Raw genomic sequence first — 19,678 nt, forward strand, 5'->3', positions numbered from 1 at the left:
ACTCAGGAGAGATTCAGGGCTCTGGAAGTGGAGAGAAGCAGACCCGTATGCTTCAAGGAGAAGGACTGCAGTTGACTACAGGTTTCACACCAAGGAGCAGCAAGACTTTTATGAGACAGTGCTGCTAGACAAGAAGCCAATTGTCTGTGATATGAGATGGGTTGATTGGCAATACATCAAGGACAACGAAGAGTACTACCCTGGAGTGCAGGACAGCTTCAAGGCATGTGGAGTAGAGGACTTTGTTGGGCAGAAGCTCACAAAGTGGAACGAGGAACTCATCATGCAGTTCTACTCCACAACCCATTTCTATCCAGATGGCAGGATTGTATGGATGTCAAAGGGTACGAGGTACCAGTCTACAGTTGCTGAATGGGCTCAGCTGATTAATGCCCCAGAAGAGCATGACGATGACTTGGACATTTATGCCAAGAAGAAGATGGACCACAACTCAATGTCAAACATGTACAAGGAGATTCCAAATGAAGCACTTGATACGTTCAAGTTTGGCTCAGTACACTATCTTCTGTCAGGGCTGCCAACCATCAACTGGATTCTTAGGCACACCCTATTGCCCAAGTCTGGAGATCACAAGATGATCAGGGGCCACGCGATCAACTTGCTTCATATCTTTGACGTGCCACAGAAATTCAAATTCATGAGCCTTATGATTGAAACAATCAAGAGGACAGCAGCAGACCAGAAGAGGAGCTATGGATATGCCCCACAGATTCAGGAGCTCATCAACTCTAAGATGGGCATGGGCATATACTTATTGGACAAGGAACACCTGTCCATCCGTCCAGACTTTGAAGATAATCAAGTGGTCATGACTGAGAATGAGCCATCATCTGCCCAAGCACAAGCCAAGAAGGAGAAGGCGAGGAAGGAGAAAGCTGCCAAGATGCCTACTCAAGAGGAGGCATCTGAATATTTCCTGAAAACCAAACAAGAGCAGCTTGGTTACTTGATTGCATCCACCCTGCGGATTGAGCAAGGACTAGCCACCCTAACTCAGAACCAGGCAAGCTTAGAGAGGATCATGGAACAAAAGTTCTATGACTTGGATGTCAAAGTGACAGAGATTCAGACTGCAGTGGAGCAGCTCCAGGATGACATGCAGGAGAGGAGAGGCAAGACTACAACTGATGCCTTTGCCAGAGTGCCACGAGGTCCGAGGTCGTCTGCAGTGCCAGTTGCTGACCCCAGAGCCACCACGTCTGCACCAGCTACAGCCTCAGTTCCACCAGCTCTAGCGTCCACTTCAGCCTCGACTCCGACCACGTCTATAGAAGGCTTCGTCCTTGGAGTGCTCCGGACTCCACCACCACCTGAAGATCAAGCCTGAGTGTCGACTTAGCACTATGCATTTTCTAGGAACTTTTTGGTAACTTGTTGCCAAAGGGGGAGAAAATGTATAGATCATAGGCTTCGAGAGAGAGTGTTGCTTTTATTCTCTCTTGTTTTATTTGGTGGTTTTTCGAACTTTGTTTGCTTTTGTGTGAGATACTATGTCATTGCTCGTGAGACATTGATGATCATGTGTTTGATCATAAGCTACACTTAATGTTTGCTTAATATTATCATCTTATCTATCTTATGTGATCATTCACTATTCTTGGTGATGAGTGCATGTATTTCATTCTTATCATTATAAGCGCTCCACCAAGATGTATGTGACATGGAAGAGTAACCCATGACTCTAACTCTTTGTGCATTTGCAGTCCAAAGCAAATTTTAAATATGCACAAATTTAGGGGGAGCTCTTACTTGTCACATACTTCTCAAAGCGACGATATATTTCATGCTTATTATCATTTGTTGAAGCTTTGATCTATATGTTGTCATCAATTACCAAAAAGGGGGAGATTGAAAGTGCAACTATCCCTAGGTGGTTTTGGTAATTCATAACAACATATAGCTCATTGAGCTAATGCTATTCCAAGATGACTATTTCAGGAAAGCTCAATGATTGGCATGGCATGGATGTGAAAGTGGAACCCTCAAAATGCTAAGGACAAAGGATTGGCTCAAGCTCAAAATCTCAAGACTCTTCATTTTATATTTTAGTGGTCCAAGATCACATTGAGTCTTTAGGAAAAGCCAATACTATCAAGGAGGGATGAGGTGTTGCTTAATGAGCCTCTTGCTTCATGTGCTTAGTGATATGCTCCAAAACCCTCAACTACTTTCCCATATCCACATATGACCTAAACCCTAAGCCAAACTCGGTCCTACCGATTCTTTCTGTCCGGCACCACCGAGTTTCACTTGTCATAAGCCACTGCCAAACCCTAGCAATTCGGTTCTACCGATAGGGATCTCGGTCTCACCGAGATGGGATTGCAAACTCTGTGTTTCCCTTTCGTAACTTTTCGGTCTCACCTAAAGAGCGAATCGGTCCCACCGAGATTGCAGTGTAAACTCTATGTTTCCTTTTTGTAACTTTCCGGTCTCACCGAAAGAGCAAATCGGTCCCACCGAGTTTACCTGACCAATTCTCTGGTTAGCTTATTACCAAACTCGGTCTCACCGAGTTTGTGTAATCGGTCTCACCGAGATTACGTTATGCCCAAACCCTAACCATATCGGTCCTACCGAGTTGCATGTCAGTCCCACCGAAAATCTCTAACGGTCACTAGGTTTACCTTTTCGGTCCGACCGAGTTTGTTGATTCGGTCCCACCGATATTGGAAAACTGTGTGTAACGGTTGGATTTTGTGTGGAGGCTATATATACCCCTCCACCTCCTCTTCATTCGTGGAGAGAGCCATCAGAACACATACACAATTCCAACTCATATGTTCTGAGAGAGAACCACCTACTCATGTGTTGAGACCAAGATATTCCATTCCTACCATATGAATCTTGATCTCTAGCCTTCCCCAAGTTTCTTTCCACTCAAATATTCTTTCCACAAAATCCAAATCCTATGAGAGAGAGTTGAGTGTTGGGGAGACTATCATTTGAAGCACAAGAGCAAGGAGTTCATCATCAACACACCATTTGTTACTTCTTGGAGAGTGGTGTCTCCTAGATTGGCTAGGTGTCACTTGGGAGCCTCCGACAAGATTGTGGAGTTGAACCAAGGAGTTTGTAAGGGCAAGGAGATCGCCTACTTCGTGAAGATCTACCGCTAGTGAGGCAAGTCCTTCGTGGGCGATGGCCATGGTGGGATAGACAAGGTTGCTACTTCGTGGACCCTTCGTGGGTGGAGCCCTCCGTGGACTCGCGCGACCGTTACCCTTCGTGGGTTGAAGTCTCCATCAACGTGGATGTAGGATAGCACCACCTATCCGAACCACGGGAAAAACATCCATGTCTCCAATTGCGTTTGAATTCTCCAAACCCTTCCCTTTACATTCTTGCAAGTTGCATGCTTTACTTTCCGCTGCCAATATACTCTTTGCATGCTTGCTTGAATTGTGTGATGATTGCTTGACTTGTCCTACAATAGCTAAAATCTGCCAAGAACTAAAATTGGGAAAAGGTTAAGTTTTTATTTGGTCAAGTAGTCTAATCACCCCCCCCCCTCTAGACATACTTTCGATCCTACAACCCCAGCCCCGGGTGTTGTAATCCGGTTCGCCTCCGGTGGGTTAGTGGGACCGGCTCCGGGTGTGTGGAAGAGGTTCCTAGGATCGTAAGTCAGGGGCAGACGCGATTGAGTCTTCTGGTGCCTTCTTCTCATGACCTCGTTTGATGTGTTCAGATTCATCGAGAGCTGGAAAGCCTCTGATTGAAGCTGCTGAGCCCGAGCGTCCAGAGCCGCCCACTCTGCAGCCATCCTGACGTCCTCCGCGGCCAAGTTTTCCTTGGCTTGAGCTACCTCCTCATGTAGCCGTGCCACCTCCACATCATGCTGAGCCTTATCCGCCGGTTCAACCACGGCGGTCAATAGGGCCGTCATCTTATCCATAAGATCCATCAGCACCTGAGCCGGTGGGCGCGCAGGGTCTCCTGACCCGGTCGCGGCTGTCCCGGAGGTTATTGCTGCCGCAGCCGTAGAGTTTTGAGCGGGCTATGTACCAGTTACGAAGACCCCCGCTCTATTCGAAGGCGCAAAGGGGTCCGGAATACTGCTGCCATCGGAACAGCCCCCAAGCCCGCCATCTTGTAGTTGATACAATGAATCCGTCTCGCCTGTGGACGACTCACCATCAGAATAGACAGCCGTCTCACCGCCATCCACAGATCCTTCGGAGAACTCCCCTCCATGGATGCAACGCACGAAGGCATGCTTCACGGCGGGCTGAGTCCGGGCGGGTCTCGCACGCTGAGCCATCTCGATGAGGTTGGTGCAGATGTCCGGCTCAGGGCCCGGCTCGCCGATCCGGCCGATGAAGACGTGGATTCTGCCGAAGGGGACCCGGTACCCGTACTCAACTGAGCCGGCGTCGGGGCCCCAACCTTCGTCGTTGATGTAGAGCTTGCTGTGACGACTCTTGGTCATCCGGCCCACAACGTATCCCTTGAGCCCTTCGAAGCTGCCCTTCAAGAACTCAAATCCACCGTGCGCTGGCCCCACGGTGGGCGCCAACTGCCATGGAATTGTCACGACGGATGTCCTAGTGAAAGGACTTAGTCGTGGAGCCATCACAACTAGGAAGCTTAAAGGGGTTAATCGGGACAAAGGACACGAGAGGTTTTTATACTGGTTTGGCCCCTTGCGGTGAAGGTAAAGCCTAGTCCAGTTGATGTGGTATTGCTAGGTTTGATGACCAAGGAGCGAAATACGCTAGCTTGGCTCTCGATCTATTGTTTCTTGCCCTAAGCCGCCGTCGAGTCGTCCCCTTATATACACGGGTTGACGCCCTGCGACCTACAGAGTCCCGACTGGCTTATAAACAGTGTCCAGCTCGGTGACTAGTTATTCTTGCCTTATAACACAAGTTACATACATATGGCGGTTATCTCTACAGGCCATAAATCACCCTTTGGGCCCTGGGCCTTTAGCTAACCCGCCATCTCCAGGAGTCGTCGCGAGCTTCATGAATCATCATAAGTATAACCCGGCCCCTCCTGGGTGGGTCATACTAATAACTATATCCCCAACAGAGTTTCTTCATGCGCTTTACACCAATATGACCTAAACGGCAGTGCCACATATAAGTTGCACTATCATTATTAACTTTGCATCTTTTGGCTTCAATATTATGAATATGTGTATTACTACGATCGAGATTCAATAAACCATTCACCTTGGGTGTATGACCTCACAAGGTTTTATTCATTTAAATAGAATAACAATTATCCTTGACTTAAATGAATAACCGTATTGCAATAAACATGATCCAATCATATTATGCTCTACGCAAATACCAAATAACATTTATTTTAGGTTCAACACTAATCCCGAAGGTAAAGGGAGTGTGCGATGGTGATCTTATCAACCTTGGAATTATTTCCAACACACATCGTCACCTCGTCCTCAAACTAGTCTTTGTTTATTTTGCAACTCCCGTTTCGAGTTACTACTCTTAGCAACTGAACCAGTATCAAATACTGAGGGGTTGCTATAAACACTAGTAAAGTACACATAAATAACATGTATATCAAATATACCTTTGTTCACTTTGCCATCCTTCTTATCCGCCAAATACTTGGGGCAGTTCTGCTTCCAGTGACCAGTCCCTTTGCAGTAGAAGCACTTAGTCTCAGGCTTAGGTCTAGACTTGGGCTTCTTCACTTGAGCAGCAACTTGCTTGCCGTTCTTCTTGAAGTTCCCCTTCTTCCCTTTGCCCTTTTCTTGAAACTAGTGGTCTTGTCAGCCATCAAAACTTGATGCTTTTTTTATTTCTACCTTCATCGATTTCAGCATCACGAAGAGCTTGGGAATCGTTTCCGTTATCCCTTGCATATTATAGTTCATCACGAAGTTCTAGTAACTTGGTGATACTGACTAGAGAACTCTGTCAATCACTATCTTATCTGGAAGATTAACTCCCACTTGATTCAAGTGATTGCAGTACTCAGACATTCTGAGCACATGCTCACTGGTTGAGCTATTCTCCTCCATCTTGTAGGCAAAGTACTGTCAGAGGTCTTCTACCTCTCAACACGGGCAGGAGTATGAAATACCAACTTCAACTCTTAGAACATCTTATATGCTCTGTGGCATCCAAAACGTTTTTGAAGTCCCGGTTCTAAGCCGTAAAGCATGGTGCACTAAACTATCAAGTAGTCATCATACCGAGCTTTGCCAAACGTTCATAACGTCTGCATCTGCTCCTGCAATAGGTCCATCACCTATCGGTTCATCAAGGACATAATTCTTCTGTGCAGCAATGAGGATAATCCGCATCATTGCTACTATCATCTTTCAACTTAGTTTTTCTCTAGGAACATATCAAAATAAATGGGGAGCTACATCGCGAGCTATTGATCTACAACATAGTTATGCAAATACTATCAGGACTAAGTTCATGATAAATTAAAGTTCAATTAATCATATTACTTAAGAACTCCCACTTAGATAGACATCCCTCTAGTCATCTAAATGATCACGTGATCCAAATCAACTAAACCATGTTCGATCATCACGTGAGATGGAGTAGTTTTCAATGGTGAACATCACTATGTTGATCATATCTACTATATGATTCACGCTCGACCTTTCGGTCTCCAGTGTTCCGAGGCCATATCTGCATATGCTAGGCTCGTCAAGTTTAACCCAAGTATTTCTGTGTGTGCAAAACTGGCTTGCACCCGTTGTATGTGAACGTAGAGCTTATCACACCCGATCATCACGTGGTGTCTCGGCACGACGAACATTGGCAACGGTGCATACTCAGGGAGAACACTTGTACCTTGAAATTTAGTGAAAGATCATCTTAAAATTCTACCGTCGATCTAAGCAAAATAAGATGCATAAAAGATAAACATCACATGCAATCAAAATATGCGACGTGATATGGCCATGATCATCTTGCGCCTTTGGTCTCCATCTCCAAAGTACCGTCATGATCTCTATCGTCACCGGCATGACACCATGATCTCCATCATCTTGATCTCTATCAATGTGTCGTCACATGGTCGTCTTGCTAACTATTGCTATCGCATAGCGATAAAGTAAAGCAATTACATGGCACTTGCATCTTATGCAATAAAGAGACAACCATAAGGCTTCTGCCAGTTGCCGATAACTTTAACAAAACATGATCATCTCATACAACAATATATATCTCATCATGTTTTGACCATATCACATCACAACATGCCTTGCAAAAACAAGTTGGATGTCCTCTACTTTGTTGTTGCAAGTTTTACGTGGCTGCTACGGGCTGAGCAAGAACCGTTCTTACCTATGCATCAAAAACCACAACGCAGTATAGTGATTGCTTTTTGATCTTCAGAAAGAACCTTGTTCATTGAATCCGATTCAACTGAAGCTGGAAAAATAGACACCCACTAGCCACCTGTGTGCGAAGCACATCGGTAGAACCAGTCTCGCATAAGCGTACGCGTAATGTCGGTCTGGGCCGCTTCATCCAATAATGCCGCTGAATCAAGAATCAACTAGTGACGGCTAGCAATATGTATATACCCACGCCCACAACTCCTTTGTGTTCTGCTCGCGCATATGACATCTACGCATAAACCTGGCTCGGATACCACTGTTGGGGAACGTAGTAATTTCAAAAAATATCCTATGCACACGCAAGACCATGGTGATGCATAGCAACGAGAGGGAAGAGTATCGTCCACGTACCCTCGTAGACCGTAAGCGGAAGCATTATGAGAACGCGGTTGATGTAGTCGAACGTCTTCACGATCCGACCGATCCAAGTGCCGAACGCACGGCACCTCCGAGTTCAGCACACGTTCAGCTCGATGACGTCCCACGAACTCCGATCCAGCAGAGCTTCACGGGAGAGTTCCGTCAGCACGACGACGTGATGACGGTGATGATGTTGCTACCGACGCACCGCTACGATATGATCGAGGTGGATTATGGTGGAGGGGGGCACCGCACATGGCTAAGGGATCAATGATCAACTTGTGTGTCTATGGGGTGCCCCCTGGCCACGTATATAAAGGAGTGGGGGAGGGGGGAGGGCCGACCCTCCTATGGCGCGCCCCGGGGAGTCCTACTCCCACCGGGAGTAGGATTCCCCCCCTTCCATGTAGTAGGAGTAGGAGAGAAGGAAAGGGAAAAGAGAAGAGAAGGAAGGAGGGGGCGCTGCCCCTCCCCCTAGTCAAATTCGTACTAGGTCTTGGGGGGCGCGCAGCCTCCTCTCTCTCTTTCCCCTAAAGCCCAATAAGGCCCATATACTCCCCGGCGAATTCCCGTAACTCTCTGATACTCTGAAAAATACCCGAATCACTCGGAACCTTTCCGATGTCCGAATATAGTCGTCCAATATATCGATCTTTATGTCTCGACCATTTCGAGACTCCTCGTCATGTCACCGATCTCATCCGGGACTCCAAACTACCTTCGGTACATCAAAACACATAAACTCATAATACCGATCGTCACCGAACGTTAAGCGTGCGGACCCTACAGGTTCGAGAACTATGTAGACATGGCCGAGAATCATCTCCGGTCAATAACCAATAGCGAGAGCTGGATGTTCATATTGGCTCCTAAATATTCTACGAAGATCTTTATCGGTCAAATCGCATAACAACATACGTTGTTCCCTTTATCATCGGTATGTTACTTACCCGAGATTCGATCGTCAGTATCTCAATACCTAGTTCAACCTCGTTACCGGCAAGTCTCTTTACTCGTTTCCGTAATGCATCATCCCGCAACTAACTCATTAGTTGCATTGCTTGCAAGGCTTATAGTGATGTGCATTACCGAGAGGGCCCAGAGATACCTCTCCGACAATCGGAGTGACAAATCCTAATCTCGATCTATGCCAACTCAACAAGTACCATCGGAGACACCTGTAGAGCACCTTTATAATCACCCAGTTACGTTGTGACGTTTGGTAGCACACAAAGTGTTCCTCCGGTAATCGGGAGTTGCATAATCTCATAGTCATAGGAACATGTATAAGTCATGAAGAAAGTAATAGCAGTAAACTAAAACGATCAAGTGCTAAGCTAACGGAATGGGTCAAGTCAATCACACCATTCTCCTATGATGTGATCCCGTTTATCAAATGACAACTCATGTCTATGGTTAGAAAACATAACCATCTTTGATCAACGAGCTAGTCAAGTAGAGGCATACTAGTGACACTCTGTTTGTCTATGTATTCACACATGTACTAAGTTTCCGGTTAATACAATTCTAGCATGAATAATAAACATTTATCATGATATAAGGAAATAAATAATAACTTTATTATTGCCTCTAGGGCATATTTCCTTCATCCTTGACCGTTGGACACGAGCTAGAGCATTATCTACGGTCTTGTTCATGATGTTCATGGCAATAAACTCATCCAACACCTAACTTGAAGACAAGATATGGAAGTCCGGCCTTTGACGGATCACGAAGGACATGGCCTTATTTAATGGCATGATGGCCTTGAGAAACTTGCGCTTGATCCAATTGTCATCCATATCCTTGCTCCCATGATCTTGGAGAGCGACCGCAAGAGTTGTCAATCTTCGATAGAGATCACGAGGATCCTCATCTTCAATAATCACAAACTCACCGACTTCATCAAGAACCACCTCAAAGTTGGACCGTTGAAAGCTTGAGCTCCCCTTGTACAAAGATATGATGTGTTCCCAACAATCCTTTGCACGGGAGAAGGGATGAAAGTGAGATAGGTCTTCGAGAAGCACCATGGATTGGAGGATGAACAATGCGGAGTGATTGTATTGATTGTCTGCCTCTTCTCTTGGGTGAGGTTGTTTGGATCATGTGGGTAGAAGCCTTGCTAGATGATTCTCCAAAGATTCATTGAGTTGTGATTCAAATGAGACTTAATATGAAAAACCCAATTAGCAAAATCACCCTTCACAAGTTTAGGAGGAGGACCAAGGTTGTTAATATGCGGTGTAGGGACCGGTCCTCCATAGACCGGGGAGGGGGAACCGAGAAAAAGGTTCCCGTCCCATTCTTGTTTTGAGGGGAGGAAGTTTGAGTACCTTTAGCCGCTTCCGTGTCGAAATTGGCCTCTGACTCCGATGCAGTGGGATTAACCACAAGCAATAGGCCGGGAGTGGTTTTCAACCCCTCAAGTAATTCTTTAAGCATGGACTTGACCTCGGCCATCATAGACATTTTAAGTGAAGCCATAGCTTCATTTAAGTCATCTCGGGTGATCGAGTTCAACTCCACAACCTCGGGCACTTCCTCATCTCCGTCAACCATACTCTTCGGGTGGTGAAACCCTTAATAAAGAGACGAGACTCTGATACCAATTGAAAGGATCGATATGGTTGACTAGAGGGGTGTGAATAGGCAACTCCCAATTTTTAGCTTTTCTTAAAAATTAGGGTTAGCAACAAATAAGTTGTCTAGATGTGCAACTAGGTGAGCAACCTATATGATGCAAGCAACAACAACAAACACAAGCAAGCAAAGGATACAACACGAGTAAAGCTTGCACATAGTAAAGGTAAGAAATAACCACAACCAGAGCCGGTGGAGACGAGGATGTGTTATCGAAGTTCCTTCCCTTTGAGAGGAAGTACGTCTTCGTTGAAGCGGGGTGGAGGCACAATGCTCTCCCAGAAGCCACTAGGTCCACCGTATTCTCCTCACGCCCTCACATAATGCAAGATGTCAATGATTCCACTAGTAGTGCACTTGAAGGTGGCAACCAGGCCTTTACAAACAATGCTCTCCCAGAAGTCAGTAGGGCCACCGTATTCTCCTCACGCTCTCTCCACAACCGAATTGGAGGCTCCCAACACCACCACAAAGCTTCACCACAATGGAATGTGACTCTGTGGTGACCTCACCGTCTAGGGTGCTCAAACACCCAAGAGTAATAAGATTTGCAAGGGATTAGTGAGTGGAATCAAATTTCTCTTGGTGGATGTGTAGATCTAGGCCTTATCAAGCAATCCCTAAAGAATCAACAAGTTTGATTGGCTAGGGAGAGAGATCGGGCAAGAATGAGCTTGTGAGCAACAATGGAGCTTGGGGGAGGAAGAGGTAAGTCAGCTTAGGGAAGATGACTCCTTTATATAGTGGGGGATGAAATCCAACCGTTATGCACTCACAGCCCATGCACAAGCGGTAGTACTGCTTAGGTGAGCGGTACTTCCATTGGCACGGAAGATTTCAGCCACTGCGCTCAAATGAGCATGTCAGGGAAGTGGTAGTGCCGCCGGAGCGGTACTACCGCTCCCACCAACGGTACTTCCGCTTGGTGTTGAACAACAGCTGGAATCCACGGTAGTAGAGGAAGATAGGGCGGTAGTGCCGTCGTGGGCGGTACCACCATTCTCCACTGCCGCTCTACTTCCGCTTGTGGGACAGAGATAACAAAACAAGCGGTACTCCTTGCGGTAGAAGATCGTGGTAGTTCCGCCGGAGCGGTACTACCATCCGCAGGAGCGGTACTTCCGCTCATCTAAACAGTGCCCGGTAAACCTGTGGTAGTAGAGTGGTAGTCAGAGCCGCAGTACCGCTGGAGCGGTACTACCACGCTGAACTGCCTCTCTACTACCGCCCATTTACAGAACGCGCAGAACAAGCGGAAGTGAGGGTAGCACTGTTCTGCGGCAGTATCGTTGGAGCGGTACTACCGCCGAGCAGAGCGGTACTACCGCTTATGTTGTTCTGAAAAGCTCAAGCACAAGGAAGGACACACTCAATTGAAGCGAAAGATCGAGGGTGCAAAGAGATAGTGTACGTGTTGATTACACCCAAACCTTTCCGAAGCGGACCCCCTCTTAATAGTACGGTGTTCCTACGACTCGAATCCACCGAAAAGGAAACGAAGGAAAAACACCATTTTCACAATAGCTCCGAGGGGCACGAATCGTCTTATGTCATAGATTATCTGAAATGCTCAATGCACACAATTAGTCCGTAAAAGCATTATCATCAATCACCAAAACCACTAAGGGAGAAATATGCCCTAACACTTGGAATGCCTACAAATGAATAGCATGCAAGCATACGGGCAAATGCAAAAATGGACATGCAAGCATAACGTGAATGAATACGAAGAGGGGCGCATGTATACCATATCTTTTATGCCGATGTTGCTCACGGGTCGTGCCTTGATGCTCTCAAGGGTGGCACAAAACTTGTTGCACTCTTGTTGTATCACCCACCATCGCTTCGAGATGGACACCCACCCACACTTGCTTTGCATTTGGTACGGCGCAAACTTCTTGTGTTTATGGAACTCACGATGAACACGAAGCCAAAAGGTTGATGCCTTTTGTTCAGTACCGACCTTGGAGTCTTGCCCATGTCCCTCCAACACTCACAAAGGAGCTTGTCCTCATACGGCGTGTATGCCTTCGTCCGTTTGCTTTTGCGCTTCATCTTCGCGATGGCTTGGTTGGCGAGCTCGTCCTCAAACAAAGGCTCCCCGTCGATGTCCATCTCATCCTCTTCCTCGAGGTCATAGTCCTACGAAAACTCGTGGTCGAGCGGGAAGCTGCCCGGGCCGACTTGATCTTCCATGAAAGCGTCGTGCATGCCAGCTTGATCCTAGCTCGCCAGCGTGAATGGCGCTTGACCGTCTTGGCTCTGGGTCTCATCGGGATCGTAGGCAGTCGTGCCAGCACCGCCAGCGGAGGCAGTGCCACCGCACCACCTTCGAAGATGATGTTCTCGATGATGAAACGGTTGGTTGTTTCGTTGTTGTTGGCCACAACAAGTTGCAGGCGCCGGGGAGCATGTCGGCTGGCATCTCACGCGGGCGTTTCCTCGCCCCTCCGGAGGATGATGCACCGCCCACCGGCGTGGCGTTGAGGTCGATGGTCACGAGCGCGGGCATGGACGACGCCAGCACGCTCAGCTCCGGCGAGCATTCCCCGCAGAAGCAGGAGGCTTGCAGATAGACGTGGAGGCAGGGAATCGGCTACGTGGCAGACGCGCACGGCGACTCTAGCAGCACCATCCGAGGGAATGCCGACGAGCCCTTGCTGGCCGCGGCCACGATGGCGCTGACGAGCCTGTGCTGGCCAAGGTTTCCCTAGGTAGACCAGGGCCTCCCTCGTTGCCACGGCGACTCGGGCGTTGGTTTCCTCCCGCTGTGCAGCGGTGGAGAGGGCGGCGACGGCCACTGCTTCGTCCCTTCGTCCGCTGCGTGCCTCCGGCCCTTCCTCTTGGCCGACTACACTGCCCGCTCTTCGAGCGTCGGCTTCTTCTTCTTGGGTGGCGTGATGGTCTTGCGGGGTGCGCGGGGGGCTTGCCTTTGGCGGAGCCGACGAAGGTGAGGCCGGACAAGGCAAGGGAGGCGAGGCCGGCGGCGGCATCGAGGGTCGGCGTGTCCTCCATGGCCGGGAGCGCGAGTAGGCGGGAGGGTTTCGGAAAGTAGAGGAAAGTGATGGTCGTTGTGCCACCGACTGATGGGCCAGAGGAAGAAGTAGGCGCGCGTCGCGCGCATCCGTTTTGTGTCCGTGCCGATGCAAATGAGACTCAAATCTGAACCGGGAATGGGTCGGCAGCCGAACGAAAAGCGGACGCGTGTTCGTTTGAATCGACGCATTGAACTAACTTTTCTATCCGCGGGGATCCAAACAGACGCACACGGATCAAATGAGTCGGCATGTTGGAGTTGGCTAGTGGAGTAGCATGCCTCGAAGGATCCTCGGGGTGGACCAAAGGAGAACACGCCGTTGCGGCTGCCGCGGCACCCACCCGCAGCGACAGGGTCGCACGCAATCCAGCACCAACCAGCCGCACTCCCACTGACAAACCGGGCCAGAACCCACCCCTGGCGGCAAGTAGCGCCACACAAAAAAATTCCCTCCGTCGGCGTCGTTTACCAGTCGCCTCCCCCCGCCCGGGTCGTCGGTCTCGTCTCGGCGGCCTCTCCCTCCCTCCGGTCTTCGCACACGGTTTCCATCCCGCCCCACCAAAGATCCGATCAAACCAAAGGCGCCATCCTTGTCCCGGTCGGCGCCTTCCTCGCCATTTCCGCGTACACGTCCCAGCGTGGATCTTGTGGCTTCCGCGGCGGCGGAGCATTCGGCGCGCGGCGGCTCAGCTATAGCTGCCTATATACTCCGGTGAGTCCCTGCTTCCTCGGACCTCTCGAAGGCCGATTGCGATGGTGGTTCTTCTACGCGTGGTTAGGTCGCCTCCCTGCTTGATTGTTTTTTTTTTTTGCGGGGGTACCCTGCTTGATTGCTAGCTCGCCTCTGTCACGCCGCCGGTCGCAATGGTTGGTAGCCCAGTGCCGTGTTCTTGGTTCACTTTTTGGGATTCTTTGTGGGAGTAGGGCTGCGATTCTCGATGCTTCACTTTTTGCAGCCGCTAGCTCGCTTGTTTAATCTGGAAGCTATAGAAGCGGGGCCTGTCGCGGTGTTGTTTCTGAAACTGACAGGGCTGCGGATAAGGCTCCATCAAGCTTCAATTTTGCTGTGATTGTTCTAGGGGACGCCAGGTTTGGTAATTGTACGGGGCGCCGTCTCAAGGCTTTTTGTTTGCTTCCCCTTACTGTTTTCAGTTCACACATGGGTGAATTTGTCTCTCGTGGCTAGTTCGATCTGTCTATAAGTACAATTTTGTCTAGAGTGTGGTTTTGTTTGGTCATCTATGTTTGTTAGTTGCGTGCATTGTCAAGTTGCTTACTATAAATATGCAAAGGCCCCAGTGTTGTACTACATGTAAAAGGCCCCAGTGTTGTATCAGTTGTAGATGTGTTGTGGCAAATGACAAGAATGGAAAGGGAGGCAGTTTCGTTATTGGTTAGGAGGATAATTCATTTACTCACCAGTTATGATCATGTCATCCCTCGAGTTGTAGCTATTCCTTTATTAATTCATTCATCACAAATGACTAAATTAAATGTTTTACACATTTGCTGTTTGCATTGTAGTACTGTACCACTACAAGGGAAAAGAGGACAAGTATTGCTCTGAAGTGAGATACGCTTGGGGGCAGATTTTGGAGAACTCTTGGTCTAAAGTGTGAGAGATTTGAAGATATATTTTGGACAAATTGTGGCCTAAAGTGAGATAGGTCTGGAGGCAAACTATTGTGTCCGTCAGCGTGCTCATGTGGGACATCGGATACAAATGAGGCACATCACACTTCTTTACTGGAGGACCGGAGACAGATAACGTTATGGTAGCCGCTACAGCTACAGAAATGTTTCTTGTGTGCTTTGAATCCTTGTGCCCCTGCTTTCGCTCGAAAAGGAAGGATGGAAGTGAAGATCCTGTTCTTGCAAAAGACGGAAATTCCTGTAAGCAAAAATGATGAATTTTCATATACGGGTGATGGAACCTGTTAACACACTGAATCAATGCCTACCGTATTTTTTGTGATGAAATTTAATAAATGCAAATTTTGTGGTTATCAACACTTTGCCACCGTTTGACATATTGTTCCCTTCTTTTTTCAGTGAGTTCTTCTGAAATGAGGTCAATTTCTGACAGAATTCCCTCGAGCCCTCTTCGGGTACCTGCAAGTCCATCTAGATTTTCATTATCTTCACCGCCAAGTAGAAATGATCCATTGAACCTCAGTCTTGAAACGGTTATTAAACTGACACGTAACTTTTCGCCGGCCTTGATGATTGGCGAAAGTTATTTTGGAAAGGCCTACAGAATGGACTTGCAAAATGGCCTTATTGTGGCTATTAAAAGGGCAAGAAAGGTAGTTTCTTTTTTCTGGCAACTACACTAGAGATTTGCATAAGCACAATGACTGAACTATTATTGTATATTCTGGTTGCTTTAATTCCACTCTATTAGGTTTAGCTAAAAGCCTAATTAGACACGACACTTCATGAAGTTTAGAAGTTCTATTATACTCCAGCCTAGCTTTGTTTTCTGTCGAATTTTCTAGGTTTGTTCAGATTTGTATAGTTAGTTTTTTCTCCCTTTTGGGGGAGGCTGCTAGCCTTTTTTTGGTCGTTTGGGTCAAAGCCACTGTGGATGGTTCGTAATATACAATGGCACGCCTTCTGATGCTTGTTTCTTTTGGTTCATAGGATAGGATTATCATAGGAATAGGAATCTTGTAGGAAATGAGATGACATGTATCTCAAATCCTATGAGTAGGAATAGGAAACAAGATGTCATTTGGTTGACACCAAAGGAATTTTTCCAGAGTCTAGGCTCTTTTTTATTTTCCTATGAAATGTGGAGGATAGGAACCAATCCTATGTAGGAATAGGAATCCATTCCTATGAACCAAAGGGCTCTAAAGGAAAAAATCCTATAAGAATCCTATCCTCTAGAATTCCTATGAAATTCCTCTAAACCAAAGGAGGTAGGCCTTCTTTGGTTAATAGGATAGGAATTTTATAGGAATAGGAAAATCATAGGAAGTGAGATGACATGCATGTCAATTCCTATAGAGAAAGAGATGTCATTTGGTGCATAGGATAGGATTTTTTCCATTGAGTCTAGGCTAATGTTTTTTTTCCTCCAAAACGTGAAGGATTGATTCCTATCCTACATAGGAATAGGAATCCATTCCTACAAACCAAAGGGCTTCAAAGGAATTTTTCCTTTGCAAATCCTATCCTATAGAATTCCTACAAAAATCCTACAAACCAAAGGAGGCCTTAGATTGTTTACTGAGCTTATCATCCACTGCTCTCTCTTGGGTGGAATCAAGAAAGAACAAGAAATTGGCTAATGCATGTTTAGGTAGACCCAGTTGTTGATCGATCCATATGTGTGTAGACCAACATAAGAATAACAGGGTTATGCATCAATAAAACATGCTGCATTGCATTCTTCGTTCCAGTAGTTGTGCATTGCTCTTATATCTTTTGTGTGTTGTGTAAGCCTGTTCACTAGTCGGATTTTTTCCTCTCCGCAATCCGGATAGCTGTTGATAAAAATTGGGTACCTTCACTTCTTTTTACACCTGTTTGACTTGTGATTCTGATCCGGTCTATTTTCCCAGGAACATTTTGCTTCTTTACACGCAGAATTCAAAAATGAAATTGCACTACTAAAAAAAATCGAACACAGGAATCTGGTCCAGTTACTTGGATATATTGACAAAGGGAATGAAAGAATTGTCATAACCGAGTTCGTGGCAAATGGCACTCTTAGGGAACATTTGGATGGTATGCTGCAAACCAGATTGCTGCTTTACTTGATTCCTTCTCAGGATGAACAGTAACATTTTAAAATTGTCTTTCAGGACTACATGGGCTAATATTGGGCTTCGGTCAGCGTCTTGAAATAGCCATAGATGTTGCCCATGGATTAACTTATCTGCATCTATATGCAGGTACACCTTTGCCTACATGTTTTCATTTGCTGAGTATAGAACAGTCAAGTGAAACACTAAATGAATGGTTCTACTTTTCATTCTGATTCAGTCACATGTTCAGGAATTTACCTCAGCAGTAACCAAACACATGAACATAGTATTCTTGCTGCACTGAAAGTTAATAATTCGTGGTACTTGTCAGTTATCGTGATGGCACACGTTTTCGGAAATTATTTTGGCTGTCCGTTGCCTTGAGAAAATGTCATGTACATGTGCTCCAGCTTCGTATTAAGCGGGCCTAACGTTTTTTAAGAGTGTGTACAAATAAGCATTTGCCGTGCAAGTTTAACAGTCACAAGAATTTGAGGCTATGCTCAACAAGGACACACAATCCTAATTTGCATGTGCGACCTAAATTATGAATTTAGCAATCACAAGGATCAGCCATGTTATTTCTTTTGTGTCCTCCATTTAAATGCAAGATTTAGCTAACAGCATGAATATGCAATTATCTATTCAATAGAAGTAAACTTGTATAACATACTTTTGCTCTTTAGTATTTTGATGCATCGACAGGTAAACAGACGCATTCTAATTTGATCGTTCCTGCTGGCGATTTGCATATATCTTTTCTTAAATTATAATGCAATCTTATGCTTTTAGAGAAGCCCATTATACACCGGGATGTGAAGTCATCAAACATTCTACTAACTGAAGGCTTCAGGGCAAAAGTAGCCGACTTCGGATTTGCAAGAATTGGTTCAACAGATCCAGGCCAGTCAGAGATTCAAACTGATGTGAAAGGAACAGCTGGCTATGTGGATCCAGAGTATCTGCGGACAAACTATCTGACAGTCAAGAGTGATGTGTTCTCTTACGGCATCTTGCTCCTGGAAATCCTATCAGGTCGTCGTCCTATTGAGGTGAACAGAGGAGGAAGAGAAAAGATTACCGTGCGATGGGTATGTCTTTGCTTTCCTCTCTTATATTTATATCATTTCAGTCGTTGGTATCCTGTTTAATTTTTTAATCAGCTAAGCTTTACTAGTTAGCTCTGTTATGAATCATGTATGTTGCTCAAGATTTCTCTTTAGTGGTACCCCATGAAAGGTAGATCAAACCACTTAGGAGACAATTTGTAAACACAAGCACAACTAGAAATAGAAAAAAAAACTCGACCAACAGGCACTAGCACTGGTGCCATTTTAGTTTAGGAGAACCATGAGCACCCATGGAAGCTAGGTTTTGCATGGGATGGGATGGGCAAGCATCGGTGCCTCTAATCTAACCGAGTGACGCTCAGTTCTTACAAGCAGAAAACAGAAATGTAGTACTCAATGCCAGCATAGTTTCAAGAATGAGCTTCAGAACATAAAACTGTGAACTAGTTATTCAATCATTTATTTAGTTCAATTCATTGCATCCTCGTACTCTTATCTGTGTTTTTCTGTGTTCATTCGTTTGGGTAGGTGATGTGTGTGCCTTCCTTTGATGATTCATAATGTGATATTTTGTTACAAGTTAAACCATACACTATGCTGCCCCCTCCATGTGTACACAGGAAAAAAAAACTATTGTCACAGTATCTCAGATATCAGATACTTATCTTTCACTCATTTTAACCGAAAAAACACACACCAGTAATTGTTAGGCTGCTTATCCCATCTATTGCCACTTAGATTCTACGGAGCACAAGCCATCTAAGGTTGGTATAATGCCTTTGATGCAGGCCTTCGAGAGATATAACAAAGGCAATGTCCAGGAGATACTGGATCCGATGTTGACCGAAGCAGTAAACGAGGATATACTGAATAAGATTTTCGATGTGATGTTCCAATGCGTCGCTCCTACCCGCGCTGACAGGCCACATATGAAAGAGGTTGTGGAGAAGCTCTGGAAGATACGGAGGGACTACGCTAAAACCCAAAACAGAGCAGAAGGGTCTCTTTAAACCATCTTACACTGGGTTATTGACTGCTTTTTTTTCGCTTGAGAGAGCATGGGTGAACTCGGTTCTTGTTAAGGCTGAACATTGCCGTGCATTTTTGTCGAACACGAACAGCTGAAATCTGTACAGGGTTGTGACACTATTGTTGCACATTGTGTATATAGCTGTGTTCATGTTTAAGAGATCGATTTGATGCACGTTGACCTTGAATGGATGAATTCCGTGTAGAGGCACTGTTCAGTGTTTCAGTGATATGTGCCCTGGAGAAAGTGCAGTGGTGCAGATTGCAGTGCAGCTTCTGTGTGTGTAGTTTTAGAAACTGTCTAAGCATTGTCGACTTGTATAAGATTCAGGAAGAGACTGGAACAGTTTTTTTCTTTCTTTCTTTTATGTAGTATATACTCTGCCTGGACTTCACAGGATACGAACACGCGCCATTCCGTACA

At 46.2% G+C, this 19,678-nt stretch overlaps 1 protein-coding gene across 2 annotated transcripts; it reads left to right on the top strand.

Moving 5' to 3' along the window:
• Positions 1-13,844: 13,844 nt before the first annotated feature.
• LOC125538895 (calmodulin-binding receptor-like cytoplasmic kinase 3) lies at positions 13,845-19,609 on the top strand. 2 transcript variants are annotated; one of them, XM_048702215.1, is made up of 7 exons: positions 13,845-14,112; positions 14,925-15,293; positions 15,453-15,706; positions 16,970-17,135; positions 17,213-17,302; positions 17,948-18,246; positions 19,014-19,459. In XM_048702215.1, the coding sequence occupies exons 2-7, from the start codon at positions 15,173-15,175 to the stop codon at positions 19,233-19,235; spliced, it is 1,152 nt and encodes a 383-aa protein (XP_048558172.1). In that variant the 5' UTR covers positions 13,845-14,112; positions 14,925-15,172; the 3' UTR covers positions 19,236-19,459. The 2 variants fall into 2 exon arrangements, with proteins under 2 accessions (XP_048558172.1, XP_048558174.1); XM_048702217.1 differs by having other exon boundaries at positions 13,854-14,174; positions 19,014-19,609.
• Positions 19,610-19,678: the final 69 nt, after the last annotated feature.

Source organism: Triticum urartu, chromosome 2 (assembly GCF_003073215.2).
Source record: "Triticum urartu cultivar G1812 chromosome 2, Tu2.1, whole genome shotgun sequence".
Classification (NCBI taxonomy): Eukaryota; Viridiplantae; Streptophyta; class Magnoliopsida; order Poales; family Poaceae; genus Triticum; species Triticum urartu.

Excerpts from the sequence above, each read along its gene's own strand:
- LOC125538895 (XM_048702215.1), top strand. The coding sequence starts at position 15,173 with ATGGTAGCCGCTACAGCTACAGAAATGTTTCTTGTGTGCTTTGAATCC. Across the intron at positions 17,136-17,212 it reads TCTTAGGGAACATTTGGATG|GACTACATGGGCTAATATTG; the intron begins GTATGCTGCAAA and ends ATTGTCTTTCAG. Across the intron at positions 18,247-19,013 it reads AAAAGATTACCGTGCGATGG|GCCTTCGAGAGATATAACAA; the intron begins GTATGTCTTTGC and ends CCTTTGATGCAG.